This window comes from Leishmania mexicana, chromosome 29 (assembly GCF_000234665.1).
Source record: "Leishmania mexicana MHOM/GT/2001/U1103 complete genome, chromosome 29".
Lineage (NCBI taxonomy): Eukaryota > Euglenozoa > Kinetoplastea > Trypanosomatida > Trypanosomatidae > Leishmania > Leishmania mexicana.
In genome coordinates this window covers 590,312-610,994 of record NC_018333.1, presented here as the reverse complement: position 1 = coordinate 610,994, position 20,683 = coordinate 590,312, and the positions used below count along the sequence as shown (strand labels likewise).

General features: G+C 56.6%; 4 protein-coding genes across 4 annotated transcripts; all 4 read right to left on the bottom strand.

Moving 5' to 3' along the window:
• Positions 1–970: 970 nt before the first annotated feature.
• Positions 971–2,380, bottom strand: LMXM_29_1800 (putative queuine tRNA-ribosyltransferase; the record flags this gene model as incomplete). Its single annotated transcript, XM_003877275.1, has 1 exon — positions 971–2,380. One exon carries the CDS (start codon positions 2,378–2,380, stop codon positions 971–973), a length of 1,410 nt encoding a protein of 469 aa, XP_003877324.1.
• A 2,530-nt stretch (positions 2,381–4,910) lies between these two features.
• Positions 4,911–7,133, bottom strand: LMXM_29_1790 (putative DNAJ domain protein; the record flags this gene model as incomplete). Its single annotated transcript, XM_003877274.1, has 1 exon — positions 4,911–7,133. The coding sequence occupies one exon, from the start codon at positions 7,131–7,133 to the stop codon at positions 4,911–4,913; it is 2,223 nt and encodes a 740-aa protein (XP_003877323.1).
• A 3,747-nt stretch (positions 7,134–10,880) lies between these two features.
• Positions 10,881–12,761, bottom strand: LMXM_29_1780 (putative protein kinase; the record flags this gene model as incomplete). The annotated part of the gene is made up of 1 exon (XM_003877273.1): positions 10,881–12,761. One exon carries the CDS (start codon positions 12,759–12,761, stop codon positions 10,881–10,883), a length of 1,881 nt encoding a protein of 626 aa, XP_003877322.1.
• Positions 12,762–14,714: 1,953 nt separating this feature from the next.
• LMXM_29_1770 (conserved hypothetical protein) lies at positions 14,715–15,803 on the bottom strand (the record flags this gene model as incomplete). The annotated part of the gene is made up of 1 exon (XM_003877272.1): positions 14,715–15,803. The coding sequence occupies one exon, from the start codon at positions 15,801–15,803 to the stop codon at positions 14,715–14,717; it is 1,089 nt and encodes a 362-aa protein (XP_003877321.1).
• Between the last annotated feature and the right edge of the window lie 4,880 nt (positions 15,804–20,683).

Here is a 20,683-nt window from a genome sequence, read left to right as displayed (position 1 = left end):
CACAGGTCCGTCGCACCGTGTGGAGCAGCCTTACACGCATGCGCTAGAGCTATGCGCCGAGTTAGTCGTCTGCATACGGCCCCCACATCGAGCTCTAACCGTCTCTCACCCCACAGGTCGCCTCACAGCCGCTCACATCATGCCGGCCGCCACCCCTGGCGCATCCCCCTCCACGTGGCGCAGGCTCCCCACACCTGTAGGCCAGTGGGAGGGCGGAGTGAGGTACGCTCAAGTCACGGTGACACTCTGCCCATCACCTGGGTGGTGCAGACGTGTCCACTATCGCAGGCCGCTCCAACGCAACGTCATCCAGGACATGGCCTCCAGCATCAGCAGCGACGCATCGCCCTTACCTCCCTACGCCATAGGTACTTGGCCATGTCACCACCAGAAGCGGCTCGGCATTGGCAGGGATAGGGGGGCTTGCCTGGCTCCTCCCCCCCCCCCCCACACACACAGAATGGGTGTGCACTGGACCCTGAGGATACGGTGCACCGAGGTGTGTGTCCCGTCATCGGGGCCAGTGAAGAGACGCGCAAAAGGAAGAGAAACCTGTGGGCACAAGCGCTGCGATGGACAGTCTCCCGCTCAGCACGCACAAGTATACAAGCACCAGGGACCTCCTTGCCGCCCCCCCACCTCCTCCGTGGCTACGCACGCGGCAATACTTGTAGAAGACAAGTAAAAGGAAAAAGGCTCGTGAAGAAGTCCCTTTACGAGTGGCCGAGCTGCAGAGATACAGAGAATGACGAAGCTGGAAACATTCCGACCTTCTCTTCTTCACAAACTCCCTCTCTCTCCCTTCGCAACATGTGTCCACCGACGCACATGGTCATAGTGTGTCGCGCACTCACTCTCTACTACGAGAGTAGTGCAAGACCGACTGTCCGAATCATCAGCCCGGGCGGAGTTACCTCCCAACCCATGTGTCCTCGACTGCGTCTGTGTGTGCGCCTCACCAAGCGCACCACTACAACAGATTTATCTCGACAGAGGCCAGCGCCTCAACCACCCACGCTGGGTAGTCCTTTGCGGGGTAGTAGGCAAGGAAGAAGTGCTGCACGTATTCGGGAAACCGACCCTCTTCTATGGCGCTTCGAGCGCCGCGCGTGAGGCCGATGAGGTAGGCGATGTTGTGATACGATAGCAACGTCGCCGCTGTCCCCTCCTTTGCCGCGATCATGTTCAGGTAGGAGCGTGTGTAGGTGCGGCACGTCATACAGCTGCAGTTCGGGTCAAGCGGACCGAAGTCGGTTGCGTACTCTTTCTTAGAAAGCTGCAGCTTGCCTGAGGAAGTGAGCGCGGAGCCGAAGCGGGCTGTGCGGCAGGCGTAAACGCAGTCGAACATGTCCACGCCGAGCGCGATACAGACGAGGATGTCCTCTGGATAGCCAACGCCCATGCAGTACCGCGGCTTGTTCGCCGGCAGCCCCTCCTTCGTGCACAAGCGCACCATCCTCCAAAAGTCGTCCTTCGACTCCCCGCCGCTGAGCCCGCCGATGGCATAGCCCATGCACTCTGTCCGCTGGACAATCTCCTTCACGCAATAGCGGCGCAGCTCCGCATTCAAGCCACCCTGCACGATGCCAAAGATGCACTGCTTTTCCCGATTCTGGTTGGCCGCGAGACAGCGGTCAAGCCACCGGATGGAACGCTTTGCCGCCTCCTCCACGCGTGGTCCGACAGTCAGCGTGTGCACCACGTCGTCCAGCTGCATCATAATGTCGCCACCGATGGCATTCTGAATGCGGATGGAGTCCTCAGGCCGGAGCAGCAGGGAGTACGTGCATTCCGCCTCCCCTTCGTTGTCATATCCGTTTGCTGCATCTGTCAGCGCCGTCGCTGTAGATGCCGCCGCAGTCGCACCGCTGGCAGAGCTCGAGGCCTCCGTCTTGGCTACAGAAACCACAGCCCCTGCCGTGCCACTGCCATGCGTCGACTGGAACCGCACACCTTCCTCCGTAATCTGCGCAAGCTTCAGAAGCGACACCATCTGGAAACCGCCGCTGTCGGTTAATATGTTCTTTTTCCAGTTCTCCATAAAGTGGATGCCATCCATGTTGTCGCGGATGTCATCTGCCGAGGTACGGGTGCCGGTAGCAGCCTCCCGCGCGTTCTTGCGGGCGGTTAGAGCACGCAGCACCTCCTCCCCGGGTCGCAGGCCCAGATGATAGGTGTTACCCAGGATTATTTCAACATCGAGCTCCTCGAGTTGCTCCACTGTGACGCCCTTTAGTGCACCCTGCGTCGCCACCGGCATAAATATCGGCGTGCGCAAGGGACCGTGTGGCAGGTGGAAGACGCCGCTACGGGCTGCGACAGGCTTCTTGCCGGCCGGGCCCCTGTACTCCTCGAACGTGAATATCGAAGACGGTGGCATTGCTTTGCCGCGTGGGCGCCGGCAACTGCGTAGCTTGCGCGTGGAAGGAGCGTGGATGGGGATGTGGTGTCCGTCGTGCTGCCGTGGCGCACCTGCATGCCAGACACGCCGTGCGATGGACCTGGCCCATCCGTAGAAGCACAAGCAAAGGTAATGGAAGAGCAAGAGGAAAGCAAGAGAAGGAAATATATGAGCAGGACAGACAAAGACGCTTGCGTAGAGTCAAGAGGGTGCCTTCTTTCCCTGTGGCCGCCATGTGAGTGCTTTCATGGAGCAGGAGCAAGGAGTGGTGCACAAGGTCTCCGCGCCGACGACCCTCACCAGTCTATGCACCCCGCGTACGGCGCACGGTCGGCACACAGTGATGATAGGAGAACCGGTGATTCCGCGCCTCCGATCACTGGCACAGAGGCGATGCGCGCGCTCTCTCTGCGCGATCCTGCCGTCGACTGTACACACAACACCGCGTACGAAGCACTGCCCATGAAAAAGCAGCCCCTTCAGCAGTCCATCCTGCAACGCCGCTGTTGATAAACTGCGTTCTTTAGCGATTAAAAAAAAATGCATCCCCAACGCCAATATGGAGGAAGAGAACATACACCTCAGGTGAAAGAAGAGGCGCAGCAGAGGGGGAGAGCGTCTGTGTGTGTGTGTGTGTGTGTTTCGGAGAGGGGGGCAGCGTCTGTCATCGTATGTTTATTTACTCTTTGTTCGTTTGGCGGAATTATGTGCGGCCCGCCCCCCTCCCTCTTCCCTCCTCCCTTCTCCCACCTCTCTCGCTCTTCCGTGTATCGGTTTTCCCTTGTCACCGGCGCGCCATACTTCCCTGTCGTTTCTTTTTGTGTGTGTGTGTGTGTGTGTGTGTGTGTGTGTGTATGTGTGTTTGCCTCCCTTTGGCATGCCCACCGTTGTTTCGCTTTGGCTCCATCAATATGCTCTACCACCACAGGGTGGTCCTTGTCGACCCATGCGCATGCACGTCGGCCACAGGCAATGGGGTGCGGGACGGGTTGCTTATCCTTAAGTGTGCCAAAGAACGAAAACCACACACACACAAAAAAAAAAGAAGCGCACGTCTCCTGCTCCCATGTAGGCGCGCATACATGTACATGAGACAGTACCAAAGGCACTTGTGCAACGCGCCTTGCGTGCTTCCCACTCTTGTGCCTCGCTCCGAACTTTAGTTCTGTTCGCGCCTTCTTCCTTGTGCCCTCATTCAACTCAGGCGAGATGACGTAGCAGGCTCGCACGCACACGCACACATGCGTTGCTGAGGGGAGGGAGAAGGAGAGACGACGGACGCGCGCATACAGAAAGGGGACAAAGCCAAGGACTGTCGCCTCTTCCGTCTTACAACCGGGTTTAGGTCGAACGGGTTTCATAAGGGAAAAAAGTGAGTGGAGGAGCAAAGCGGAAAGCACACGTGTGGGGAGTCAGTGGAGAGATACCTGGCACGCCACACGGGCTCCCCCACATCTTCCGCTGCTTCTCGTCTTTAGAAGTGGTGTCGCTCCTCTGTGTCTCCTCGGTGCATCCCTTCCCTGCGTTACTGGCTTTGCATCACTATCCTCTCCGTGGACTGCCACCATGCCAGTCCTTCGAAGCGCACATACAGCTGACGTGACGACGACTACGACGACGCTGCACGTCGACGGGAAGAAGCGTGAGGGAGTGTGAGCAAGCGGAGTAGGGCTGTACACGCAAACCAAACATTAAAGCCAACAAGAGAGGTTTGCGTGACTCCGATGAGGGGCACCTCCGAAGAGAACTCGACAGCGAGAGACGGGGGAGGGAGGGAGGGTTCCAGAACAGAAAAGTGTTGAAAGGCAACTTTTCGAACGTAAGGGAAGACAGCGATGGAGGAGAGCGAAGGAAAACAAACGGCATGTCAGTTGTTTCGGTGGGGGAGGGGAGGGGAGGAGGAAGGCCAAAGGGAATCGACGAGATTTAATACCAAAAGAAAGAGCGCGTTACGAGAGCACGACGACGAGGCACATCTGGTGAACGGAGAGGTGGCGAAAGAGAGAGAGACACGGACACATGCGCATGGGTCTTTGCCTGCGTAAGGGTGTGCCGTAGGAGGAAAAGAAGGGGCACAAGAGAGGCAGAGGCAGAGGCAAGTCTCCGCCTTTCAGACGCGTGCCTTTCCCTTGTCGATGCTGGGCAGAAAGAGGGAAGTCCCAACATACAAAAGGAAACGCAGAAGCGGTGACACCAACACGGGTGGAGACGCACAGAAACGACGAACGAATTTAGGGTCGCCACGCATGCATGAAGCCATAAAATCATGCGAAGGGAGAAGGCCATTCAAGTCCAACGAAAAGGAGGGGGTGGCGGCGAAGTGGACAAGGACGGGAGGGATAAGCAGAAGCAAAAGAAAAAAACGAAGGAAGATGGGGTTAGGTGACCACTGCGCCATGAACACCCCTCACTTGGGAGGGTCAGCATTGTTATCCGCATCGTTGACGAAGCGCCAAGAATCGATGCGACTGACTCGGTCCCTCATGTCGCTCAGTTAACCGCCGCGTCATCAGACAATACGCTTCGTCTTAGAAAAGGATTCCATGAAGGCGCGCTCCTCTTCAAAAAGTTGATCAGCAGTCAAGCTTTTGTACGCTCGATGGTCCTCATGACAGAACGAGGAGCCCTGTGTTGCCGCGTTGAGGGATTTTTCCAGCGGTAAGTTTGCGCGGCGCTCGTAAGCCTCGGTCGCCATCATCCACCGTGGCCTTGTCTGCCCTTTTTCCTTTTTCGAGAGGTTTTTGTCGTTGCTCAGAACCGCATCATTGCCTTTCGTAACCCGCTTTGGTTTCTCCTCAAGAGCGGACGCTAACCTCACCGGCAGCATCGCATCTCCAACGCCACTGCCGCTGTGTTTTCGTCTTGGAAGCAGCGGGCAAGCTTTTTGGCCCTTGCTGAGCTCTCTTGTAGGTGTCTCGGTGATAGAAACCTTCTGCGGGCTGGCGTGCGAGTAGGCGGTCGCCGCCTTTGAACCAGCCCGCAGGGAACGCCCCTGCTTACCACCGACGTTCCGAGAAGGGGATGCAGCAGCGGAGTCGCTCACTGCAACATGTCTCTCTGCTCGGGCTGCCGCCCTCACGGTCCTGCCCGTCGCCCGCGAGGAAACGCCGAGGGAAGACGAAGCGAGCTCACCCGACTCTGCGCTGGTGTGCAGCCCGCTAGAGTGAGGCTGACTGTTGCTCTTCAAGCCGGTCAGCGGCGCCACCTCCTTCGCTCCAAGTTTCTTTACCGGCCCATTCGCGGCACAAGACGGTTGCGAGGTGAGAGGGGCGCATGAGTCGCTTGTGGGGTGCAGCGGGACGGCTTCACCTGACGACTCTATCGGTAGTATTTGGCGCGGTGGCGGCGAGGACGGGGATGCAAATACTTTTTTCCCTTCCACTTCCGTCCCATTCGAAGCTCCAGTGACGGCAGCCACACTTTCTTTGAAGCGATGCAGAGTCGGTGAGTGCGTCTCCGGTGCCGTCGCCGAATGTCCGTGACAGGCGCCACCATCTGGCGCGGCGTCGAAAGCTGGCATGGACTGCAAAAAGAAAGGCGATCTGTCGGCGCTCCCAGACTTTGAACGCGCAGTGTTGTCTCCGCCGTTAGTAGTGCAATTTCTGCTGTCTTCCTTCTTGTCGTCGCAGTCTTCCCGAAGTACTTCGTCGTCGCTGTAGTAGTCGCTCCGCAACGGGTCTATCCAGAATGAGTCCTGCAGCGACACCTGCTCGGCTAGCAGTGGCGAGGTGCATGCGTCGGATGAGCGCAGCATCACCTCCTCCGGAGATTTATAGCCCATCCAAAGAGCCATCTCTACCGGCACAGCGATGCCTTGCAGCGTACACCGAAACGCCGCCTCTGCTGTCGTGTGCAGCGAGCTGAACTGCCCCCACAGATCCTGCTGGAGATAATTGCGATCCACTGCCTCCTCCTCCTTCAGCATCTCCATCCGCCTCTGCAAATTGCGGCTTCGTTCCTTGTTCAGCAGCACCCTCTTGATGCGATCCGCCTCGGACATTTTGGCAGCGGGTGCACCGATGGCGCTCCTCGCTCTCTCAGAGGACCCAGCATCGACGGTTTTGCCTTTCACAGCCCGCTTGCTTCCAGAAGAGTCGGCGGGGCGACGGGTGAGGGAAGACCATAAAGATGAGCGCTTTAGTGGCACCTTGAGCAACCCCATGTTGCTACGATACATGACACGAACGCTCGAGAGGGCGAAGCTGCTCCCGGCCTTGCACAGCCGCGAAGCAAACCCACGCCCGCTGATGGTCCAATATATGAAGCCGTCGCCGGCGAGCCCGATGAAGCTGCCGCAGTCGTTGTTGAACTGAATGCCGTCGCCATAGTGAATGCTGCACTTGAGCTTGCTGGGCGCCGCCTCGAACTCGTAGAAGGCGCCGTCGGCGAGTAGCGCGTAGACAGGCTGCAGCACCGACTCTAGCGGGGGTGGACGCTTAAAGTTCTGCATGGCGAGTCTTCCTCTCAGCAGGACATCGTACGTGGCGCGCGCATCCTTCTGACTGAGAACCTCGTAGGCGCGTTGAATCTCTTGGAACTTCGACTGCGAGCCGTTTGGGCGGTCAGGGTGGTGCGCGAGGGCAAGCTTGCGGTAAGCTGCCGTAATCTCCTCCATCGTCGCGGTACGAGAGACGTTGAGCACAGCATAGAGGGTGTTGCTGCACACACTTTTCGTGGACACCTCGGGGCCGCCAGTTGGCTCGGGGGTCGCAGAAGCAGCCCCAGCACCCATTGGATTCGGTGAAGAAGGCATGAGTGCCCTTGCAGCTTAGGCTGGGCAAACCCACACGGCTCCTTTCACAGAACGCGTTAGGTGCACTTTCCGTGGGCGTGCTGGTGTGTGGAGGGTGAGTGAGGGTCAAACAGTGCTGGGGGCAGGCGGCGGCGGCGGCACGTGTGTTAGTGATACAACAGAACACAAACAAGGATAGGAAAGTCCCTGAGTAATGGGCGTTCAGCCCTCAAAGGCGCAGGTGCCGAAGAACGAAGCGAGAATGCGAAGCGAAGCGAGGCTTCCCCTTGCTTTCTCTTGTTGTCTTTTGGAAAAGCGAAGAGAGAGGGAGGGAGGGAAGAGAAGAACAAGAAAAGTGCACACACACACACACAAACAGCAACACACCGTGAGAAAGCCAATCGGAACGGGAAGGGTTCTATATACGGGAGAAGAAGCCCAACAGGAGAGGAAGCCGGGAAGGCAACAAAAGCCAGAGCAAGCGAAACAGAGGAGGCGGCAGATGAAAACGAAGCGGTGCTTCAGGAGGAGAAAGGGCAGCACAAACGAAATAATAATAAAAACGAAACGAATCGAAAAAAAAGAAAGGCTGCGAAGATAAAACGGAATTGTCCAGCGTGTACGTCGTTGGCGCGAAGCCCACCGTTCAGTGAAACGGCCCCCGAAAAGAAGTAACGGTACGCACGCACACAGAAATCAGCTTCGACGGAGAAGCGCCAGAGCTTGGTAGCGAAGGGGGTAGGCACCGTTTGACTGCAGCGGTGGTCGTGTGCCCGATTCTCGAGCGGCTCCACTTCTTTTCACTCCTCTCGCCACTGCGGCTCAGCGGACTCTGCGCTGCGTACGGAAGGGACACGTGTCGCCTCTGGTACAGTCGCTGATGAAGTCCGTCTCTTTACGGTATTCTTGCCGTTCCCCGTCACTGCACACAGACAGGCGTCAACCCTCTCGGTCTTCGAGAGCACGTTTACGGGGTCAAGAGATGCAGTGGTCTTCGAGTGTGCGGGCACGAGCTGAACGCGAAAGCAAGGGACACAGAAAAAAAAAGACCGAAGAAAAATAAGACGACTTGAGAGGGGAGAATAAGCAGGTGAGCGACTGTCCTGTTTGTTGTACGTAACACATCGATGTTCCTGTTCGATTGCCTGCTGCTCGACTGGCGCACCTTTTTGTGTATGTCCGTTTTCGTGTTGTGGATGCGCTATATGGGGTAGACCTCGTCTGTGATTTGCGTGTGCGCGTCCGCTTGCGCCTTGGTAGCCCCCCGGGATATAGTGCAGAGACGAGAAAGTGTGTGGGGGATCGCGATGGAGGAGAGGTCGGAGCAGCCAGGCACCACTGGCACGCGCGTTATGCTGTATCCGTCAGGATGGCGATAGGCCTTCCACAGGGCGTGCCAACGAAGTGGGCAACACAAGAGCACAAAGGCGCAGGCAGAGGTGTTCCAGGCAACGCAAAAAAAAGAAGGGAACAAAGATGGTGAAGGGCAGCAGAACCAGACAACGACAGAAGCAAGACAGTCCCCACGTGTAAAGAGCCTCTGGCACGAGAACAGGAACAGGCAAGAGGACAACGGAAAAAAAAAGAAAACGGCACAAGCACAGACGAGCCCAAGCGAACTCAGCGCACAGACAAGATACCACCAACGCAAAACAGACGAGTCAAAGAAAAAAGACGAGGGAGAAATCGGCGCGGCGGCACATACACGTACCCACACGTTTGAGACACCAACTAATATATAAATATATATATATATAAATATATATATATATAAATATATAAAGAAGCTGAGAAGAAGAAAACACAATTTCGTTTTTTTTTCTTTCACGCTCAACAGTCGAACGTGACAACGGCAGCACTAAGGAGCAAAGGAAAACAAAACAACAACAACAACATGAATTCTCTGAAAGGAGCGGAAATAAAACGACGCTGCTTATCCTCCGTGAGTGCGAGGGGTAGGGGGACTCAGGGTGTGTATACCGTACGTGCCCCTGCCTGCCTGGGATGCGTTCCGGTGAAGAAGCAAGACAGAGAGAGGGGAAGGGAGAGGGAGAGGGAGAGTGTGGCAGCAGTAGCCACCGTATTCGTTGAAATGGTGATTGGAGATAGATGGAAATAATGACCTTGAGATGCGGTGATCACAGAGGCGCTTCCGGCAAAGTAAAAAGAAAGAAAAAGGGAAGATGTGACGTCTTGTCTGAAGCGATGAGTGCAACAAAACAGAGGTGCGCGCACAGACAAGAAGTCCCAAAAATGAGCAAAACGTGAGCAGTTTGAAAGCACACACAATAGAAAAAAACAAGTCAGCTCCGTGGATCCTCCGTACGCGAAGAAAAAGAGGAATCTGTGCGTACGCGTGCGTGCGTAAGTGAGTGAGTGAGGTGGGGTGTGCTAGTATTTGCCTTTCGGATCGAAACTGCTGCCTGTAGCTTTTTTGTTTTCCTTCGAAACGTGTGTACAAGGTTTGGTGGATATCTGTATTATGGCGCCACGTGTGTGCGTGTGTGTGTGTGTGTGTGCCTTGGACGGTCTAATTAGCGAAGAAAACGTGAACGGAAAGAAAAATAGAAAACAAGAAGAGTGAGAGCGCTGATGCACGCACGGTGATCGACGTAGAGAGTGACACCCACACGCGCGCGTGTGTACACAGACAGACAAATCCACAGAGCTTACGGTGGACGTGTGTCCAGGTCAGTGTTTCTTGCTCGTTTCCCCTGTCGTTATGGTTGTTCCTCTCGTTCAGCACGCCTTCTCCGCCGACTTCGCGCCTGCAATCGTGCAGCGCAGTGAGCACGGTGTGTATATGTGCAGGAAGCCTGTTACTGCCGGTGTATTGTGCTCTCCCCACGACAGAAACAGCAATAAAGACAAAACGAAACGCTAAAGAAAACAACGCCTTTTCCCCCTTCTAATTGCCTCCGGCGTTCTTTGTATGTGTATGTGGATAGATGTGTAGATGCGGTGCCACCGAGGGGGAGGAAGGGGGGCAGACAACAGCAGCCGGCAATGGAGGGGGAGGGTGGTGAAGGAGAGGAAGGAAGGCAGAAAGGGGGGAAGAGGGTTAGGGAGAGAGTAGTAGTAGCGGACAATATATAGGTGGAGGAGGGATGAGGGAGGGGAAAGCACGAGAAGCGTACGCTATCGGGGGGTGCTTGTTATCCCTGGTGAATCGCAGCCAGTCCCTTCTTGGCAATCTCATCGCGAGCAGCCCCCCAACCATCACAAAAAGCGCGCGAGTTCGTGAAGGTGTCCAGCGGAGGGGTGAGACACGAAGAGTCCCAGGGAGAGGAAAGACAGGGGGGGGCACAAAGGTTTGATTGCATGCGGAGGTCGGCGAGGGCCCCATCTGTCCGTGCGAAACCTGCGTTACGTGACGGAATAAAGGTGGAGAGAGAGGCCAACGAAAGCAAACTCCAAACACACGCCTCCATGGTGTCGCCAGCGTCAAGAAAGGCGATGTAACAAATCTGTGTCACTTAGTGGACTTCACCGTTTCGCATCAAGTTGTACTAAGGTTGTGACTCTGTCGCATCACACGGAGCAGCGCGAGAGTCGCGTGCGAACTGCTCACACTCACCGAAAAGGGCCAGAGAGAGGGCGTCAGCATACCTGTCTCTGTGCGTAAGCCTATGCATGTGCGGTACGCAGGGTACGGGGAGAGGGTCGAAGATGTCCGTTCCGTTAACTCCTTCCGCTCAACGAGAGCGCTGTAAGGAGAAAAGGGAATATATATATATATATGTGTGCTTAGTATGACGTGCCCCCGCCCAGGTTAACGGAGAAAGGGGCGACGCCGTCCTCGTCGACCTCTTGATCCTCTTCGTCCTCGTTATCAGCGAGACATATGAGCATGGGCCGCAGCTCACTTCCTCCCATACCGTAGATGTGGCCCGTCGCCTGCTCACGCAGCACCGTCGCCACTCTCTCCTCCCACAGCACTCGCCCTATCTTGTCGTCGTCGTGTGTAGCCGCCGCAGAGAGACCCTCAAGGTTCAGAAAAGGGTGCTGTAGTGCTTCGCGGGCGGTGATGCGGCACTCGGGTTGCTGGTGCAGCATCCGCGACAGCAGGTCCAGCCCATCGGCGGGTACGACACCGGCGTGGAACTTGTACGGGAGACTTGCCTGCGGGGCTGGAACGTGTACAGCGAATTCCCCGTCCCTCGGCGGGCCGGGCACCGAAGGCGCGGCGAGCCACGAAGGCGGCGCGCTGTACGCTGACATTCCGAGCAGCTTCTGAATGGCTCCCAGCAGGTCTAGCTCGCTCTTAGAATGGAACAAGCCCTTCTGCAGCAGCAACTGCGCAAAGATCACACCTAGCGCCCAAACATCTGCCGCAGTGCGGCACACCTGGTCGCCGAGGAGCACCTCGGGAGGTCGATAGTGGAGTGTTGTGCGTATCGATGGGGGGGTGCACAGGAGGTGCTCACGCTGGCCCGCAGGTACCGCAGGAGGCTCGGGAAGAGACGGAGAGTTCTCACCCCCGGTCTTCGTCGCCGACCGAAAGGGTGGAATGAAACGCGCCGACCCAAAGTCACCAAGGCGAAGCCCAGCGTCCTTCGACACCAGCACATTGCTCAGTTTCAGGTCTCGATGCACCACACAACACGTCTCGTGTAGGAAACATGTGAGGCGTAGCAGGCGGCGCATCACGTAGCGCACGAGCGGCAGTCGGGAGGGTGGCGGAGAGGCCGACGACGCCTGCGGGCCCACTTCTACCGTTGCAACGTTGGGCGTTGTAGACGGCGAGGCGGAGGACTGGCCCAGACCGCCGCCGACACCAGTAGAGGCAGAGGAGCCAAACAGGGAAACCACGCCAGGTTTCCGCCTGTAGCCTCCGGCGCCATCGCCCTTCGGGGCACCGCGGGCGCCGTGCGGGTACACGATCTGCTCCAGGTTGGTTGCCGCGAGCTCCATCACTAGGCACATCTCCTTGTGCGGGGCCTCCACAACACGGTAGAGGTGAATGACTCGTGCAGAGTCGTCGATGAGATTACAGAGTGCCTGAGCTTGATCGTCCTCTGCACGCGCCGTGGCGTCGGAGGCTGAGCCAGTGGAGTAAGAAGCGCCCGCTGCCGCAAGGTACGCAGCTTGCTTCTCACTCACAAAGCGATGCAGCGTTACCTCACGCAGCACCGTCGCGGAGATGTCGCGGGCACCAAAGTCACTTGCCTGAATAAAAATGCGCTTTACGGCAACACGGCGACCGCTCCGCGCCGGCCTTTGCCCGCCATCCGCAACCTCCCCTTCGTCCCCATGCCCTCTGCACACCTCCTGTAAAATAAGCCTCTTTGCACTCTCGTCTTCCGCAGGTGTGCGGCCGGCCACGTCGAGGGCAGAGTATACGGCTCCCTGGGCACCCCGGCGAATTGGCGCCTCTTTCTTCAGCTGAGCGCCTTTCAACGTCATGGATGACACAGGGCCCGAGATGAAGGGAAGCCGGGGCAGTGCTGTACCTCCACAGCTGCCCATCACTCCGCGATCCATTTGTGGATCGTCCACCTCAGCATGCTGCGAGGCGCCACAGCAGTAGTCGTCGTAGATCGACCACACCGGTGACACCTCATCGCGGTCGCTGATGGGCAGTGCAGCTGCTGCTGCGCCTGCGCCTGTGAAGAAGAGATGCGCCATGATCTGTGACGTTTGGCAGTTTTATACGCGTACCTCTAAAGTATGCGTGAGGATGAGATGAGCTGATGAGATTCCAGGCGTCGCTATTGTTCGGTGGACGCCGAGGTGAATGGATGTAGTCGGCGCAATGCGTTAGGTCGGCTCCACGCAGGCGTTGCGGAGCAGGGAGGCGATGCGGATGTGGTTTGCTAAAAAGGCCAAGTGCTGCACCCTGTCGTTGGGCAAGCTGCGGCCGGGGATAGGCTTGTGGGTGTGAATCTATGGAGAGTTGTGCCGAGAGAAACAAAACCTCCTCTGCCGAGTGTATCAGCGCAAACGAATAGTGTGCGTGCGCGCTTGCGTGTGTGTGTGTGTGTGTCTCGTGATGAGCACTACCGCAGCGTAAGAAGCACACTGTCTATTTCAAGCCTTTGTGCTCTCTTTACCGCCCTCTCTCCCCCTCTCTCGCCGGCTGAACAAGTGAGCGCAGCGTGGCAACAATCGTACTGAACGCCGCAGCACTGCGTGTTGCCACATCACCCCAGAAACGGCAACGAATGCACGAAAGAAAAAAAAGAAAAAAAAACAGAGGACCAAGGTGTTGTGTATGGAGCGAGATGAGGCAAAGTCGGAGAAGGTGAGACTGTACAGGTCAGCACTTGTTCGAGTCGATACGCAGAGCGGAGGAGGCGAATGGAAAGAGAAGGGGAAGAGGCGAAATGGCCGTGCGAACCAGCATCACGAAGAAGCCGGACCGGAGTGTACACAGTTGAAGACGCTACAGACGCCCGGATATGTACGCATGCCCTCCTCACCCTCCCCCTTCCTCCTTTACGCTTGCGCTCGCGGACTCGAAAACTCTGCTCGGCACGCATCACGCATAAGACGCTATTCAGTGAATTTATACGAGGCAGTGCAGAGAGATGTGCATGTCTGCAAAGTAGCCAGAACCAGCCCGTCCACCGGCACTGTGCGACAATATCTGGCTTCATGTCCCACGCCTTCTCCACACGTGCTTTCATCGGCATCATGGTACAAGGGAGAGGGACAGTACGCCTCCCCCCTCCCCTCCATGCTTCGCCGCTTGTGTGTGCACCTCCATTCCATTCTTTTGTCCTTCACGGGGAGAGAGAGGGAGATGGGGAGGGGGGCTTGTTCTTGTGCGCTCGCAGACACACACACATGGAAAGGAATGGGCCGCATTGCCTAGACGTACATGACCGTCACCAGGACGGAGAGAAACAGAGAGAGAGAAGAACATCAACGGACGCCCACCACCAGCATCATACCCGTCTCGCGCTCCAAACAACAAACACACAATCGCACGAGAAGGAACGAAAAAACGTAGTAGAACAGGTACCATAAAGAAACGGCGTGGTAAAAAAAAGAATGGGCAGTCCGCATACACTCACACACACGCATGCAACGCTTGCATGTCTGTGTGGACATGTGCGTGCGTGCGTGCGTGCGTATGTGTGTGCGCGCGCCGAAGTGGTACGCGTACGCCTGTGCATGCGTAAGTAAGACAAGGTCTTGGTCAAGCGTTTCCTGGCGATGGAAGGACAACGGAAAAGAGAAGGGAGAGGCGACATGGCACACATGGCACGCACCACGGCATCTGCACGGCCATGTAAGAATCGACGAGGCGTGAACACGCAGAAAGAGAAAAGCATGGACAGAAACAACCAGGTCCTACTTGTACCGCTACGTCTGTCAGAATAGCGGAACCCTTTTTTTAGGGGGAGGGACTATCGTCGCACGTGCACAAGTCATGTGTCTGTGCGCGTTTAGTTCAGTGGGAGAGAGCACACTCGACTACACCTCGGCTGCACGCCGGCCTATTGCAGAAGCAGTTGCGTGGTGCCACTGTCTTCCCTCTTCCCCACCCACCTCCAGTATCCGTAGTCAAACACCGTGGGTATACAAGGGGCCGAAGCACTGCTCGTCATGCGTATTCACACAAAGATTCCCTCATCAAACGTGCTGGAAGTGTTGATTCGAGCGGAATTCTTCGTAGAGGGTGAACATGACGTGCAGCGAGTCAATCAGGGAGCTATAGGTGGGGATGTCCAAGATGGCGCACAGTGTCCGCACATACTGATCGAGATCGAGGTTGATGTGCGACGGAGGGAAGGCGACGTCGGAGTTCAGAACCTCCTCGAACTGCTGCGGCCATACTTGCATGAGCGTCTCGATGTCTGGCATGGGCCGCTGGTAGTTCACCGTCGGCAGTGCCTTCTTGTAGTGCACCTTTTTAATGTCGGAAATCCATCGATCAATCACCTCCGGTCGATTCGCCGCGTTTTCAAGGGAGTCCACGATGTCCGCCGCAACACCGTGAGCGTTAGTCGCGTTCAACTCCAACAGCACCACGGCTGGATTCGACTGCGGAATGGCTGGCTCATCCACCATCTCAAGGCCCAGCCCATCTGGAATGCCGTCCGGTCGCGGCACCTTGACAAAGGGGTCGAGATCGCCGACCGTCGGGATGTAGTCCGGCACAAAAGGCCGCAGTTTGGCCGGCAGTTCCGCCGCAAAGGGCTCATACTCCATGATCTTCTTGAAAAGGTCTTGCATCTCACGGCTGGCGGTGGCGTTGATACGGGCGTACTTGGCAGGGTTGTACCCGAGCTGGGGATCGCCGACCTGCACCACCGGTGCCGCCTCTGCAAGCTCAGTGGGTTTCTGGCCGGCGTAACCCTCCGCGCGGTACTCGCGGCCCTCATCGATCTCAGTGTCCTCATCGTCCTCCTCGCCCTCATCTTCCCTCTCGTCATCATCATCGTCTGGACGCATCGTCGGCCCCGTCCTCATTGCCATCGGTGTCGCTACCTGACTGGCTGAGGGAGACACTGGAATGGCCTCATCGTGCGGTGCGTTCTCGATTGGCTGTCCCATGCCGCCGCCGCCACGACCCGCGTCCGTCTCCAACACATACGACGGGCCAAGCGACGCACGTGGTGTCTTCACGTTCTCAGCGTTGCCCACCTCGATCCGCTCATCATTTGGGTTGTTTACCATGAGCTGGCCACCAAGCACAGCGGAAGCGGCGGTGTCCTCCATCCCTACGGAAGCCAGACTCTCCAATGGGCGTCCGTGGGCAGTGTTACGGCTTTGGTTGGAAATGTCGGCGCTGATAGTTCTCGGCGATGGAGCACTATCTATACGGTCGCGTGTAGCGATGGCAGCGACAGGAGACTCTTGCGGGTGGCCGGGGACCGGGATGGAAAGGTGGTCGCCCGCTTGTCGGGACGACTCCAACCCACTTTCGGACGCTTCTTCCTCGGTCGTTTCGGTGCTCTCGTCGTACACAGATGAACTTCCGCTTTCGTCCGAAGCTTGGTCCATACTTTACCTCTGTTTCTCTTCTCGAGCGCGTGTTGTAACCGTTTGATACGCCGACGAAATGAGCACGAGCGAAGCTGTGTAGCAAAGATGTCCCGAGAGCCCTCTACCCGGGCATGAACTTCAAAAACATGAAGGGAGAGGCAGCGTGGCAGGATGAGTCTACAATGGCCACGTGTACGCTTGCCTGGGTCTGCGCCAAACACCCTTCACTGAACCTGCACGAATGTGTCTGTGGAGACGTGTGTGTGTGGGTGTGTGTGTCAGCGCCGACGATGACTGCTTATACGTGCAGGCGTAAAATGCGTCTGGGAAGAGGAGGGGGTGGCGCACGTGTACCTGGAAAAGATTCGAAACTGAAGGTGTGCCAAACACAAAAAGTTTTAGCGAAAAAAAGAATGGGGGAGCAAGGAGAAGATGCAGTTGAGGGGGAGCTGAAGGAGCGCATTGTTATTCGTTGTTTTTTGTTCTGGTTTCAAAGAATGAGAGCAGTAGCCTCGATACGCATTGCCCGCAAAGGAAGCAAAGATAGAAAAAGCGCTAGCAGCAGATACACCGCTGCAAGATGGGGAAGGGAAGAAGCAGGGTTGGCTGAAAATTGTGCGCACCCCGGGAGCGTATGGTGCGCTGCTGGGCCCTCTAGTGCCGCTAGTTTATCGAGTGATCTGAGGAAATAGACCCACCAAAGTGGAAGAGAAAGACAAAAAAAGAAAAAGAAAGCAGGCGATGGCAATATCCATGTATAAGCATGCGCATATGTGTTCGAAAGAAGTCGAAGTCATGAAAACATGGAGAAGACCAGCAAGCAGGCAAGCAAGCAACCGTCAGAAACAGCCCACATGCGTACACGCAAGCACACGCCCGGGAAGGATACGTGATCTCCGCTCAACGCGGAGAGGAAACCAAAAACGCAACAGGAAAGTCGCGCAATGGCAACAAAAATACGACAAGGATTGCATAGGAAAAAATATAATTTATACTCCATCACAACGCCGGTGCGCTGTGGCACGTTATAAAAACAGTGCCACCTGAATGCCACCGTCGTTGCTCAGCAACGGCAACGTAACCAAAAAGAAACAACAGCGCACAAACAAAGGACAGCAGAGGCGCAACACAGAAACCAAAAAAAAAGAATATATTCACGTACATATATATATAGTGGGGTGGCGGAAGAAGAGCGAGCACTGCTCTACGCACTGTTGCTCTCCGGCCCGCGACCGCCCACCCACCCCTCACCGTAAAAAAAAAACAAGAAAGGAAAAGCGAGAATAGCAGCGAGGTGATGTGACGGGTGTGATGCGGCGAAACGCGCTGGCTACAGACTTTTCTTTATGGGGGAGGGGGAGACACGGGGGTCGGTGAGGATGACTCGGTGTCAAAAGGGGTTGAGGGAGAGAAGAAGGGGTCTGGATAAACCACAGGATCAGATCCCCCTCTCCCTTCCCTTTCGATGTTGCTTCTCATTTTCTGAGGGTTTCCGAAGCTCCACACCCCCTGGGCATTTGCGATAGCCTTCTCCCTTGCCCCTCTCCTCCCCGTAGCGAGGAATCCACCTCGCAGCCTGTGCACAGACCTCCACAGACGGACACCTGCACGCGTCCGTCAACCCACCGCCATGGCTGTAAGGAGAGAAGTGGCAGGGCGAACGCATACGCAATGGGGAACGGGAGGACGCAAGAGAGACGGGAGAGCCGATAAAACAAAAGGAAAGGCGCAACAGGGCATCTCTGATAAGCAACAGGCGGGGAAAGAGAAAGCCGATGCGCAGCCGCCGGGGTGTGAGCTGAGATGTCGCCATCGGGTTTCTTTGTTTCTCCGCGGGCGCCTCTCAACCTCGAACGGGTAGGTATGCAATCTGCGAGAGAGGGAGGAGGGGTGACGCACCTAGCCCCGCGCGCTTCTCTCTCCTGAACATGGACCATCTCACGTTGGTGCTGCTCCACACTGCCGTCGTTGAAGCATGGGCCTCAATGGCATTCGTGTATGAGTGTGTTTGCGTGGGTGAGTGCGTTACAGCCCTTCACACAGCACTCTCGCTCTGCATCGTCGCGCTTTGCCACCCCAGACACCACCACCACCAGAAGCGGCGCGGTGATGGTGCACATGATGCATATCCAGTACTTGCCCATGCGTACAATGATGACGAGGCAGCCGTAGCACCACTCAAGAGGGAAGAAATTACCTGGATACGTGTTGGTTTGTGCGACGGTGCCCATTGTGGTGCGAGGAAGAGTCAACGCACTCACATGAGCGCGTGTAGGTTTGCTTGTTTGTTGTTGCAGTTGTTGGGGAGGAGGAGGGTGGAGAGGTGAAGGAGGAGAGGTGAAAGATGTCGGTTCCGGCGCGCGTGTTGCAGGCACAAGGACAGGGAAACGAGCGGCGGTAGAGTAAAGGCAAAAAGGGATAGAACAGGATTGTAAGTGGTGGCTGCACCTCGCGGTGGCATGGAAGGACAGCCAGCGAAAACTGCGATGACAGGACGTTTTTGTCCTGCTTACAAAAACAGGTCGACTGCCTGCCTTTTCCAGCCTCTGAAGGCGACCCCCTCCCTGTGCTGCCCATCAACGATCTGCACAATATTACAGCAAGTGCAGGCATCAGTTGCAGCCCATGCACACAAGCACGCACGCACACGTTTCGGTCACGCGTGCACATGGCGGAGCCGCGGCGTTGCACCCAATGCCCACCCCCACACCCACAGAAGAGAGAGAAAGGGAGGAGGGAGATGGATACGCTTTCTCTCTCTTCTCTACGTGAGGAAATCACCCGCGTGTGTGTGTGTGTGTGTACGGGACGGCGATAAGAAAAAGGGAGCGACAAGACGCTGTACAAAAACGAGCACACAAAGCCAAACCAAAAACGAAGAGCTGAAAAACTCTCCAGCACGGAACCAAGTAGAGGAAGGGAGAGAAATCGTGGTGCGCGCGCGCTCTCCTCTCTCTCTTCGTGCAGGCATGTGTGCTGATGCGGGCGAATCTCTGCACAGGGGAGGCCGAGGACTAAAAAAACGTACAAGAGAAAACACCCGTTTCATCACGTTTGACGATACCCGACGTGCACCGCACGCGCCATCTTGCTTCCCTTCTCCAACAAAAAAAGACTCATGCACACGCATGCGCATCTGTGTGCTCACCTCCGTCCCTCTCTCTGAGTGACGCATCGATTTCAGGTGAGACAAAAAAAGGGATAGAGAGGGAGACATCACCTGGTACTCTAATGCGGGCCTCGCCAACGCGCACACACGAACACCGTCGTTGCAATGGTGACGCCCAAAAATTGGCGGACCGCCACAACCACCCAAGCGAGAAAAAGCGCAGCTATGGCCGGGATCACACCCCGGAGAGCGGAGACTGGAAACGGAGAAAAACGCACGCCATCCCTTTTCCTGTGTACATGATCTGCGCAACTGGACTCAGACCCACAAGCACAAATCCCTCACCCACCCCTCTTCTGCGCCACTCCCCCCCCCACACACCCCACTCGCCAACCTCACCACACCAAAAGAACAGAAAACGAAGAGAGTAACGTAGAAGAAAAAAAGGTGGGAGGGGGAGGGGGATGCGTCGGCGGGCGTGAAGCACACCGACGCGTGGCTGTGAATGGACACCCAGTGTGTCTCTCCAGATGAGCGGAAGGCGCAGAGGAGGAGGAGGAGGGGGGGCTTTCGCTGTAGGCTCAACGCGGCACCCAGCGCAGGAAAACAAAAAACAGACGCAGGGCAGCCTAACCGTCGGAAGAGGAAATCGCGACCAAAAAAAGAGAGCGCAGCGATGAATCCTTTGTTGTGTGATGGTGGGAAGAAGAGGCGGGGCATACACCATACGCAACGCGAAGAGAGAGAGATGTATACAAATATATATATATATATGAGATATATGTATAGATATATATGTGTGTGCGTGTGTGCAGAACGATGCATTCTAGATCCCGTGCTGACAGCGACCCTGTAAAGAGTCCTTTCTGTGCTTCCACGTATACATCCTTTTTTTTCGTTTTCAGCCTGTCCGTTCTCCACCACAGAGCATGCGCCACACTCCACTCGATCCCCCGGTCCTGTCACAGGTCCGTCGCACCGTGTGGAGCAGCCTTACACGCATGCGCTAGAGCTATGCGCCGAGTTAGTCGTCTGCATACGGCCCCCACATCGAGCTCTAACCGTCTCTCACCCCACAGGTCGCCTCACAGCCGCTCACATCATGCCGGCCGCCACCCCTGGCGCATCCCCCTCCACGTGGCGCAGGCTCCCCACACCTGTAGGCCAGTGGGAGGGCGGAGTGAGGTACGCTCAAGTCACGGTGACACTCTGCCCATCACCTGGGTGGTGCAGACGTGTCCACTATCGCAGGCCGCTCCAACGCAACGTCATCCAGGACATGGCCTCCAGCATCAGCAGCGACGCATCGCCCTTACCTCCCTACGCCATAGGTACTTGGCCATGTCACCACCAGAAGCGGCTCGGCATTGGCAGGGATAGGGGGGCTTGCCTGGCTCCTCCCCCCCCACACACACACAGAATGGGTGTGCACTGGACCCTGAGGATACGGTGCGCCGAGGTGTGTGTCCCGTCATCGGGGCCAGTGAAGAGGAAAAGAAAAAGA